At 44.3% G+C, this 12384-nt stretch overlaps 1 protein-coding gene across 1 annotated transcript; it reads right to left on the reverse strand.

Moving 5' to 3' along the window:
- Positions 1-9345: 9345 nt before the first annotated feature.
- Positions 9346-10278, reverse strand: LOC132886275 (paraneoplastic antigen Ma1 homolog). The gene has a single exon (XM_060920831.1). It carries the CDS (start codon positions 10276-10278, stop codon positions 9346-9348), a length of 933 nt encoding a protein of 310 aa, XP_060776814.1.
- Between the last annotated feature and the right edge of the window lie 2106 nt (positions 10279-12384).

Below are 12384 nucleotides of genomic sequence, written 5' to 3' on the forward strand. Positions count from 1 at the left end.
AATGATACTTGGTTTACATTTGATATCCTCATTGACGTTAAAAGCCATTGTTTCTGTTTTGACATATGATATTTGTAAACCAAAGTGGGTGTAGGTCTTATCATACAACTGAAGAATATTCTGAAGCTCCTCGATGGATCCAGCGAGTATGGCCTGATCATCTGCGTATAGAATCTCTGTTATGCAACCCTCTCCTGATGCTCGTGCTTTCGTATGCATTTCTCTTGTGGATACCTCATTTGGAATGCAATATCTGAACTTGAAGCCTGTATCTGGGTACAGTTTTGATATCTCATGCTGTGCAATCCTGACAACAAAGTCCATATAGATATTAAAAACTGATGGCAATTCTAGGGCACCTTGTCTTGCAGTGAATGTTTGTTTTCATGCCGCCGAGCTATTTTTATGTATTTTATTTTTTAAAAGGACTTGTCTGTAGGTGTGTGTGTTTTATGTTTACAACACATAGGTCTACATTAGCGCACGCGCGCTTGTGTGGTTATCTCTGGCCATGCCCCTGCGTGAAAGTTACGCAGTATCACTGTCCTGTCCGTGGTAATAATCAGAACCGGCTTTGTAATGATAATGCGCGCGTTCTTCTCTCCCTCTGTGGTCGGATGTGTTGAGCGACGTGAGCGTGGGCCTTGCGCAGCTACGCTGAGCCAAACGTAACCTATTGTAGGCTTCTAGGCTAATTACATGCTTACACTGTAAATGCTTGACACGTATTGCAAATAAAATAAGAGTGTTTTCCTGGCCAATGGTAAGGGTAGGGTTGACAGGTAGCCTATGAGGGGCCTAGCCCCTGGGCCACGGGTGTTGATAAAGTGCCCCTGCGGACATGGAGGAGACCGAGGAACCTGTGGTGGATGACCCTGCAGAAAACGCAATTTCTTCCAGTAATGAAGTGCACCCCTGGCCCTATATACGTGATCACTTCAGCTTCATAGAGAAAAGGGGTGACAGTTTCATTATGCAATGCAGATTATGTGTGCCCAAGAAGACAACCATTGCGGCATACAAAAATTCGACGTCTAATCTGCGCAAGCATGTTGAGGTAAGTATTGTCATTGGCATCATAATCACAGGCGCAGATAGAGGGTGGGACGGGTGGGATTCGTCCCACCCAGATTTAAATTCACCTCGTTCGGTCCCCCCCACTTATAGGGAGGAAAAAACATCTATGCTGTCTTTCTTTGCATAAGGCAAACCTCACGGAAAAATCAAAAGACTAATTACCATTCGGTTTATTGAGGTGCACAGCAGTGTATACATAGTTGCAACAACTCACATAAAACAAAACAAAGACTGATATTCGGTTGGTTGAGCTGTGCAGACTGCACAGGTTGCGAGCTCGAGCTTGGTTGCTATGGTTACCCACAACAAGTTTGACAGGCATATCGGGATTGGGGTTGGTTTGCTGGCAGCTTTGTCCCCCCCAGTTCAAAAAACGTATCTGCGCCCCTGATCATAATGTTTCCTTTCCATAGTAAAACCGACAATAGGCTGGTTATATTCCAAAAATAGTGGATGGCATTGCTAATGTTGAAGTAGCAACCTGTTGGTACTGTAACATAACGGTAACTAGTCTGTTATTCGGTTGGCTAATCATGCAAGCAAGTTAGCTCGCCAACCTGACGTGATCAGTCCTCCTACCATTCTACATCCAACAGGCCAGAAAGAAATACTAAGCAAAACAAATAATGTTTGAATTGAATTGTTCAATAACACACAGTGCACACAGGCAAGCTACGAGATTTCGGTGCAACATTTCACTTTCATATTTCGTGTACAATGCTTTGTGTGTAGTCAGGGCGATGTAAACGACATGACTGTGTGTATTGACCTTTTTTGTTTGTCTCAGTTTTAATGCAGCATTATCCTAAGCATTCAATTTGATACACTTCCTTTAAATAAAACATCTGGGTTGAGATGTACATATATCCTTGTTTCCTCTTCTTTTTCATTTTTGCACAACACAATGGAGGCAGAAAACACCCATTGTTAAAAGTAACATTTTACTTTTACTCAAAGTACATTTTAAATGATCTACTTTTTACTTTTACTTGAGTAGATTTTTTGTCTGGTAACTTTACTTGTACTTAAGTAAAATTTCATCAGAGTAACAGTACTTGTACTTGAGTATAATATTTTAGTACTCTTTCCACCTCTGCATACCAGTATCCAATATGTAGCCCTCCCACTCAACTCTAATGTGTTACAGAATTGTCATAGCCTACCCCTTTACACCTGATAACCCCTTAAGCATGGGAGGTGAATTGGAGGGAATCTACTAAAATATTGAATTTGGGATATATCTACTTTAACTTGAGTATATGACTCCGACTAGGGTGCCAAGAGGCCTAGTTAGCTGATTTTATAGCTATACTGTCACTGTGAGCTTACAACCTCCCATGCATACCTTTCCACACACCATAGCCCAACTCGAACCACATTTATCAGACAAACACTGCAACTGCAGATATACACTGCAACAACATGAAATGTTTATTAAACAAACAAACAGGCAATCACCCCTTTAAAATGTCCTGGTGACCCTTGAAATCAATAAAAAAAAATAATACCCGGGGTTTTGTAAAACTCAGTGTGGCAGCAGGGGTGTGGTCAAGTGTCGGTCTGTGACCGGAGGGCAGAGTCAGGGAAGGTAAGTAGCAGAATCACTGCACCTGATGTTAATTAATGTGTTTGTGTGTCTTCCCCAGTGACCGTGCCCTATTTAAAGAGAGAGAGCAAGAGCAGAGGGAGCTCTCTCCCCAACCAGGCGACTGATGTGTGTGCGTGTGTCTGAGTGTCTGGGAGAGTGGTGTAACGCTGAAAAACGTCACAATAAAAAGAGTTTTGTGAACTCAGTTCTGGCCTGCCGTCCTTCTGTGCTCCACCCACCCATACGAACTGTCACACTCAGTTATGTTACCATGTTGTTGGCACGCATGTTGGAGCTCATCTGAATCCTCATGAAAAGTATTTCCTTAGTACTCACTGATCCTTGGAAATTCAGAAATGGTTAGCAACAGTTTTCCTCAAACCCTCTGTTTAGCGAAGACAGGTGAGATGAGATGGAGAAACCCGTCCTGAAGACAGGTCCATGTGCAACAGTAGGTTCCCTAGCGGCAGCGCGATGTCCCAAGTGCCCTCTACAGTAGCGGCAGCCTCCGCGGCAACGGGATGGCAGGCAGGCATGTAGGCTTTGAGGCACACTATGAAGAAATTCACAACACTAATAAACCCACTATTCATTCCCATAAATGTTCATATTGTCACCAATTCACATACAACGTCCATACCCACTCAGAAAACTTGACGTAAAATACGTCTCCCACACACACATACACAGTCTTCTCCCAGCTAGTGAAAACGAGGCTAACTAGCACTAATACACCACAGAAAATGGTGTCGCCGAAGTTTAGTATAATTTCCGGCTGAAACAGCTTCAAACACTGCTCACTCTTGCATTTTGTACCAGGTAACCACATATAAAATCTCCGACTTTTAGTTTCAATAACAACAGCGACTTTAAAACAGTTTCAAATGCTTACAACTAGCTCTTTACGTTGTGTCACTATTCTTTTCCCTTGTTTTTTTCTTTCTCCCGCTAATTGCCTGAGCCTCGTCTCTTTTTTTTTAGTCTCACCCCCTCTCTGCATCCGGTAGGTAGTTGACACTCATCTCTGACTGGCATTAATTGGCTAATAACAGATTGACACCTGATTACCCAAATAAGAGAAGAGAAAACGACATGAGACATTCAAAGACCAATCAAGACATTGGACATTTCAGCACCCTCCCAAATAAAGCACCAAACACAGACCTCTCCACATCAATGCAAACCCGCCTCACAACAGCAGCAATTTAACAAACAATGTTTCAAGATACACCGCACATTTGCCAATCAAACACATGTCCAAACAAAGAAAACATCATCTGCAGCAGGGCACTACACTCTCCCCCCACCAAAATGGTCATGCCCTCATGACATGTATAACATAAATCACATCATCTTATGAACAGGATACACATTCCCCTTTTAACCTATCCACTTATAAAAAGTGCTCTTGTATCTCTTTAAAGGAGATAGGGATAAACCATCTCTTGTCATCAACCTTAACCAGGGAGGCAGTATGGGTACTAACTGCTACAGACATTGGGCTCCCTAGCAAGTCATAGGTTAGTCTGATGGGGACCCTTTTTAGTCTCCGAGGTCATTTTGTCTCGTCGGAGTTCTCTGCTATACTGTTTCGTCTATCAGTTCTTCCGTCTATGATTTGTGTCTTAGTGTGTCTCTCGGCCTCAGCAGTCCTTTCAGCAGTCTTATTTTGAACTGAGGGTTCATTCTCATCAGCTGCTGCGGATTCCTCAGCTGTAGCCTCTTCCATTTCTGAGTTACTTGTAAGGATAGCTAGACCCAAATCCAGACTGAAAGGTTCTGATTGATCCATTTACTGAGGTTCTGGTTCCTTTGACTCTTGTGGTGAATGATAATCATACCATACACCCATTTCATCATCTTCTGAGTCAGATGCAGACTCCATCTTGTCATCATGCTTAGGGGCCGGTAAACCAGAAAGATTACAGTTTTCAGTTCTCTTTGCTTTGAGCCGTTTGCTGGCTCTCCTTTTAGGTTTGAGTGTATCTTTGTTCTTTTCAAGCCTCAGTTGTACCTCCTGTCCAATAGGCAGAATGTGATTTCGGTGCAGTACTTTGTCAGAGCCCTGTCCATTCTCTGGCTTCAACTTGAAGACAGGTAAACCAGGTAGTTGACTCTCCACAACATATGGTGTAGCTTTCCAGCGGTCAGCTAGCTTGTTTCTTCCTCGTAGTCCAAGGTTTCGGCTCAAAACCCTGTCACTGGAGACTAATGGACAGAAACAAATTCTCTGATCATAGCGTTGCTTGTTTCCTTCATTTTTCTTGTTCGCCATACTCTCAGCCAGCTGATAGGCAGCCTGTAGCTCTTGTTTCATATTTTTAATGTACCTCAAATAGGATGTGGTGGAGGTACCATCACTTGAGACTCCCAATGCCATATCTACTGGCAGCCTAGCTTCTCGGCCGAACATGAGAAAATATGGCAAGTGGCCTGTTGACTCGTTTAGCGTGCAATTGTATGCATGCACAAGATGGCTGATGTATCTGCTCCATTTATATTTGTCCTGTGTTTCAAGAGTACCAAGCATGTCAGAAAGAGTCATATTGAACCGCTCAGGCTGTGGATCACCCTGAGGATGGTAGGGTGTAGTTCTAGATTTCTTTATGCCAAGCATGCTCAACAGTTCGTGAATGAGCCAACTCTCAAAATCCCTGCCTTGATCTGAGTGCACTCTCTTTGATAGACCATAGTGGACAAAATACTGTTCCCACAGGACCTTAGTGACTGTAGATGCCTTTTGGTCCTTAGTTGCAAACACTTGCGCATAGCGTGTGTAGTGATCTGTAACTACAAGCACATTGCAGATATTTCTGGAGTCAGGCTCGATCGTCAGAAAATCCACATAGACGAGGTCCATCGGTCCCTCACTGTTAAGACGTGACAACTCAGCAGCTCTCTTAGGCAGTGTTTTCCTCTGAATACACCTGGGGCAATTTTTACAGTACTTTTCAACCTGTGTTTTCATACGAGGCCAATAAAATCTCTCTCGTATCAGGCCATAGGTCTTGTCAAACCCGAGGTGGCCCAATTGGTCATGCAAGGACTGGAGAACAGTCTCTCTGAACTCTTGTGGGAGCAAAAGTTGCTGGCGAAATGGTTTGTTGGGTGGCTTACTCATTCTATACAATACAGAGTCTTGGACCTTTAACTTTTCCCACTCTTTTAGCAACAATGACACATCAGGATGTTTTCCTTTGTTAGCCTGGTCAGCACAGTTCTGAACAACAGCATGCCACACTTCTCCAATGCATGGGTCTTTCTGCTGAGAATGCGAGATATCTGATGAAGTCATTTTGGGCAGTGGCTGGGTGCTTGAAGAAGACAAATTACAATAGGCTCTGGGTACAGCATGCTTGGATGAGCCCAGAAGACCAACGGCTCTGCAACGGCGGTAATGAGGTGGTCTGACTGATGACATATGACAGATAGCTTGGATGGTGGGAGCAGGCATGGATCTCTCATCACCAAAAACATTGTCATTAGCATAAGGACGCCGTGACAATGCATCCGCATCAATGTTTTGTTTTCCAGGGCAATACTTCAGGCTGAAATCATACATGGATAGTTCAGACAACCATCTATGTCCTGCTGCATCCAATTTAGCTGTGGTTAGGACATATGTTAATGGGTTGTTGTCTGTGTGAACCTCAAACTTAACTCCATAGAGGTAATCGTGCAGCTTGTTGGTTACAGCCCATTTCAAAGCCAAAATTCCAGCTTATGCATGGGATAATTTTTTTTTCTGATGGAGAGAGGCTTCTACTGACAAAAGCAACTGGGTGCAAGCCTTCTCCTTGGTCCTGATAGAGGACACCTCCCAAACCTTCTCGACTTGCATCCACATGCAGGACATAAGGCAGCTTCGGGTTGGCGATTGCCAGGACAGGTGCCTGTGTAAGACTCTGCTTTAACATCTCAAGAGCTTTCACACAGTCTTTATCCCACCTCGCCCCAAACAGATCTGAGGGGTGGTACCACTCTTTTGTGTCCATGTCTGTTTTTGAGTTCCCTCCCTCTTTGGTATCCTTTTTACTTTTAGTCTTTCTCCCTGGCCTTCCAGCCACAATACAGCCCTGTAGTAGCTGATTGAGTGGATGACAGACTCTGGAGAAATCTTTAACGAACCATCTGTAATATCCACAGAAACCGAGGAAAGAGCGGAGAGCAGTGATATTGTCTGGGCATGGCCACGATTTCACAGCTTCAATCTTTGAAGGATCTGTAGCAATACCGTTGCTAGACACAATGTGACCAAGGTAGGTTACAGAGGGGCAGCAGAACTGACATTTATCCAAGGATAAATTTAGTCCTTCCTCCTTCAACCTGTCAAGCACTTTAAGAAGGCGCTGCTCATGTTCCTCCAATGTTCTCCCAAAAACGATTACATCATCAAGGTACACCAGCACCTCCAGCAGGTTCATATCACTGACAGTCTTCTCCATAACACGTTGAAATGTGGCCAGTACTCCACAGATGCATTGCGGCATTCGCTCAAATTGGTAAAATCCTGCTGGACAGGTAAATGTCGTCTTTTCCTTGTCAGCAGCACTCAACGGGATCTGATAGTAGCCACTTCGGAGCTTAAGCATGCCGAACCATTTGCTACCACTCAGGCAGGTCAGAGCATCTTCCACACGAGGGACTGTGTATTGGTCAGGAACTGTCTTCCTGTTTAACGTCCTGTAATCCACACACATGCGTATGGTTCCATTTTTCTTGCGAACCACAACGATAGGGGATGCATAGAGGCTTCTGGATTCTGAAATGATTCCAGCTTCCTTGAGATCACTTAAATGTTTTCTCACATCTTCCAAATCACTGGGAGGTAAGCGTCTGGAGCGTTCTCTGAATGGTTTGTCATCTGTCACTTGAATGCTGTGTTGTGTGCTCTTTGCACAACCAACATCAAACTCGCTGCAAGAGAAAACCTCCTTCCTCTCAATCATCTTTTGACATAGTCTCTCCTTCCACTCAGGAGGCACAGGAGAATCTGCAAAGTTGAAAGAGGAGGGAGACAGTTGAGCTGAGAGCAGCTTAGACTCTTCCTTTTCAGGGACTGTATTTATTACCTCCACCTGATACAGGTGAGCAATTTGCATGCCACATTTCAATGTCACATTATGATTTGACACATTTCTCAGAGTGACTGCGATGCGACGGCACTGGACAGTATTTGGTTTTTCAACAACAGGCATCACCAGAAGTTCTTCAGGGAAATAACCCTCCTCTGGGCGGTCTATAAGAATAGATTGACCGTGGGGACTGCCAGGAAACTTCAGAATGCCAACAACTTTTGCAACTTCACCTGGAAGCAAAGCAAAAGGCTTGTTTCGAGTGAACCGGACTGTTCCTCTTTTTGGGTCAGCTGTCATCTGGAGCTTCCTGAAACTTCTCATAAGCCTTTTTAATTACTGGGTGAACAGAGAGGGTACGTAGAAAATTGTCTCCCTTTTGTGTTTTGCAAGAATGGAATAATCTGACTATAGAGGTGTTTGTGCCAACCACAATCCTCACCTTTCATGGCCGGATCTAGACACACAAGCACAAGTGTTTCTATGGTCTCAGCTACTCCAACTACATCTCCAGCAAACTCAAGTTTCAAGCACATATAACCATCATATGGATATTGGTCCACACTGAGGCCCAAATCTCTAGGCCAAGGGTGTCCAAACTGATCCATAAAGGGCCATGTGGCTGCAGGTTTTCATTCCAGCCATGCAGCAGCACACCTGATTTGGCTTATTCAATCAACTGACACACCCACCCTTTAATCAAGGGTGGGTGTGGCTGCAAGTATTTGACTGTGTGAAGACAGTTCAGTTGATTGAATGAGCCAAGTCAGGTGTGCTGCTGCATGGCTGGAATGAAAACCTGCAACCACACGGCCCTTTATGGATCAGTTTGGACACCCCTGCTCTAGGCACTCAATAGGGGTCAAAGGCAGGTGCTTCAGATACTTGTCATAAAAGGAGCGATACAGCAGGGTAACTTGGGACCCGCTATCAAGCAGAGCTTTGGCGTAAATGCCCTCAATTTGTGCAGAGACAATCAAGCTAGGTCCAACTAAACCCTCTGGCAGATCAGCCTTGCTTTCTTTTAGCGTGTCACACTTTGTGGAACGTGTTTTCTCCTGAGTGTCAGGCCATTCCTCTACTGAGCCCCTGGGATGTTTCCCATCTGCTGTTTGGTTTTCAAGAGCCACTTATTCACTTTCCTGAGATTTTCTGGGTTTTCACATTCCTGCTGGAAGTGACCATCCTCACCACACCTGTAGCAAAAGACATCAGCACAGTACTGAGGTTTGGGATCTCTCTCCTTTCCACGTGCATATTTTCCAGCAGCTCTCTGGGTGTGTTTATGGGCTACATGCTGTGGTGAACTTCCTGATGTGTCTACAGAGGCAGACAGCAGGTGTGCAACATCACTTTTAAGACCCTGAAGTTCCTTTTTAAGACTCTCCATTGCAAAGTCATTCCCCACTATGACAGGTACTGGTGCAGGCTCTGGCTGTTTTGGCACCACCGAAGCTGTAGCGCACCCCACGCACCTAATCGCAACCTTCTTTACCCTTTCTCTTTCAAGGACCATCCCCTCCTTCTCTTACATCACGAAGTAGCTTAGTGAAGCTTGGAGGAGGCTTTAGTTTGTAAGTCATTCTTACACAAAGGGCAGCGAGCTCATGAGAGAGCACCTCTTGCAATTTGTTCAATGCATGCCTGGTTCATGTCAGCCACATCAATTCCACCCTTCCGATGGATGGCATGCAACAGCTTGTCTAGTCTAAGTAAGTATGCTGACAGCTTCTCAGCTTCTTGCTGGAATGTGTTACAGAACCTCACCATGAGATCAGCTGCACTGTCCATGGTCCCAAAAGCTGTTTCTAGGGCCTTAAGATCCTCACTGGCAGTGGCATAGGGGGTAGTGGCTCTCAAACACCAGACAGTATCTGCTGCTGGCCCTTCAAGACTCTCAGCTATTCTCTGCTTCTTGACGACATCAGAACACTGCCACTCATCCAACATGTGGGTGGTCTGTTCCACCCAGGCGTCATACTCTTCTTCCCCATGTGCTGTTGGTTTCATGCCTGAGAACAAGCGAAGTTTGCGATAGCCTTGTCCGTCCACAGGTGGGGCTTGACATCTTTCAACGAGTGAGGAGATGGCATTCACAAGCTCTGTGTTCAAGTCTGGAGCAGTGGGTGGAGCAGGAATAGGGCTAAGCAAGCCTGTGACATCAGCTAAAGTCTTCCCCTCACTGGCTAGGAATAACACTAGCTTGGACTGAAAACCTCCTTTATCACCATGTACATGGGAACTTTGAATCTCAGGGACATTTACCACCCAAAGTCCTAACTGATCTCCAACTACCAACTGTTCAGGTATGTCAGCCTTAGTCAGGTCATTTATGGTTTCAACTAAGACTAACTGGTTGTTATCAGTGTGTCCAAGACATCGGCGTCTTACTTTAGAGTGACCAAATATTTTAGCTTCATCAAGTACCTTATAAATGGCCTCATCAGTAACTTCAAGAGAAACCTCACTAAGCACAACTGATTTCCTCACATCAATACCTTTGTCTTCACACCATTTGAATATTTGTTCTGACTCCATGTTTTGTTAGCTCAAAAAAAAGTTACACAAGGAAAAAAAAACCCACTCCCCCCCCCAAAAAAAAAAAAGATTTAGTGGCTACAGGGCTATAGCTACCTCAGTTAGCATTTACTTCACTTTTATTTCCACATGTATTTTGCTCACAAGTACAAGGAACAGTAAACAATAGAAATCCCGGACGAGCCCCCATGTGTAGCCCTCCCACTCAACTCTAATGTGTTACAGAATTGTCATGGCCTACCCATTTACACCTGATAACCCCTTAAGCATGGGAGGTGAATTGGAGGGAGTCTACTAAAATATTGAATTTGGGATATATCTACTTTAACTAGAGCATATGACTCCGACTAGGGTGCCAAGAGGCCTAGTTAGCTGATTTTATAGCTATACTGTCACTGTGAGCTTACAACCTCCCATGCATACCTTTCCACACACCATAGCCCAACTCTAACCACATTTTATCAGACAAACACTGCAACTGCAGATATACACTACAACAACATGAAATGTTTATTAAACAAACAAACAGGCAATCACCCCTTTAAAATGTCCTGGTGACCCTTGAAATCAATAAAAAAATAAATAATACCCGGAGTTTTGTAAAACTCAGTTATGGTACCATGTTGTTGGCGCGCATGTTGGAGCTCATCTGAATCCTCATGACAAGTATTTCCTTAGTACTCACTGATCCTTGGAAATTCAGAAATAGTTGGCAACAGTTTTCCTCAAACCCTCTGTTTAGCGAAGACAGGTGAGATGAGATGGAGAAACCCGTCCTGATGACAGGTCCATGTGCAACAGTAGGTTCCCTAGCGGCAGCGTGAAGTCCCGAGCGCCCTCTACAGTAGCAGCGGCCTCCACGGCAGCGGGATGGCAGGCAGGCATGTAGGCTTTGAGGCACACTATGCAGAAATTCACAACACTAATAAACCCACTATTCGTTCCCATAAATGTTCATATTGTCACCAATTCACATATAACGTCCGTGCTCACTCAGAAAACCTGGCGCAAAATACGTCTCCCTCCCACACACACATACACAGTCTCCTTCTCCCAGCTAGTGAAAACGAGGCTAACTAGCACCAATACACCACAGAAAATGGCGTCGCTGAAGTTTAGTATAATTTCCGGCTGAAACAGCTTCAAAACATGGCTCACTCTTGCATTTTGTACCAGGTAACCACATATAAAACCTCCGGCTTTTAGTTTCAATAACAACAGCAACTTTAAAACAGTTTCAAATGCTTACAACTAGCTCTTTATGTTGTGTCACTATTCTTTTCCCTCATTTTTTTCTTTCTCCCGCTAATTACCTGAGCCTCATCTCTTTCTTTTTTTTAGTCCTACTCCCTCTCCGCATCCGGTAGGTAGTTGACACTCATCTCTGACTGGCATTAATTGGCTAATAACAGACTGACACCTGATTACCCAAATAAGAGAAGAGTAAACGACATGAGACATTCAAAGACCAATTAAGACATGGGACATTTCAGCACCCTCCCAAATAAAGCACCAAACACAGACCTCTCCACATCAATGCAAACCCGCCTCACAACAGCAGCAATTTAACAAACAACATTTCAAGATACACCACACATTTGCCAATCAAACACATGTCCAAACAAGCAAAACATAATTTGCAGCAGGGCACTACAAATACACAATTATAATGCTGTCATATAATCTAAATTGTTCTGATTTGTTTTTTATTCCACAGGCCTTGACTATATTAAAAGCCACTTGGACTGTCAGGCGGAGAGTCACATCAGTGAGGGCTCCCAATCCTCTGAGGAAGAGGACTTCTCTTTGAAGAAGACTGTTCCTCTTGAAACAACCCAGCAGTTGGATGTGTACCTGGGGTGCCCAGGAGACACAGTAGAGGTTCTGAAATCCTTCCCAGCTGTGTGCCAGTTGTCACTTAATACAGCACTCCCTGCATCAGCAGCCTGTGAAAGACTCTTTAGTGTCGCAGGGCTGATCTTCAGGCCAAGAAGAGCATGCATTGGCTCCAAGAACTTTGAGAACCAGGTCCTTTTGCGGCTGAACAAAGCCTATTGGTAACTTTGTTGTATGCTCTGTGCTTGACTGATATACAGTAGATCCTGA

Source organism: Neoarius graeffei, chromosome 5 (genome assembly GCF_027579695.1).
Source record: "Neoarius graeffei isolate fNeoGra1 chromosome 5, fNeoGra1.pri, whole genome shotgun sequence".
Classification (NCBI taxonomy): domain Eukaryota; kingdom Metazoa; phylum Chordata; class Actinopteri; order Siluriformes; family Ariidae; genus Neoarius; species Neoarius graeffei.

Coding starts and splice junctions, on each gene's coding strand:
- LOC132886275 (XM_060920831.1), bottom strand. CDS start 10,278: ATGGAGTCAGAACAAATATTCAAATGGTGTGAAGACAAAGGTATTGAT.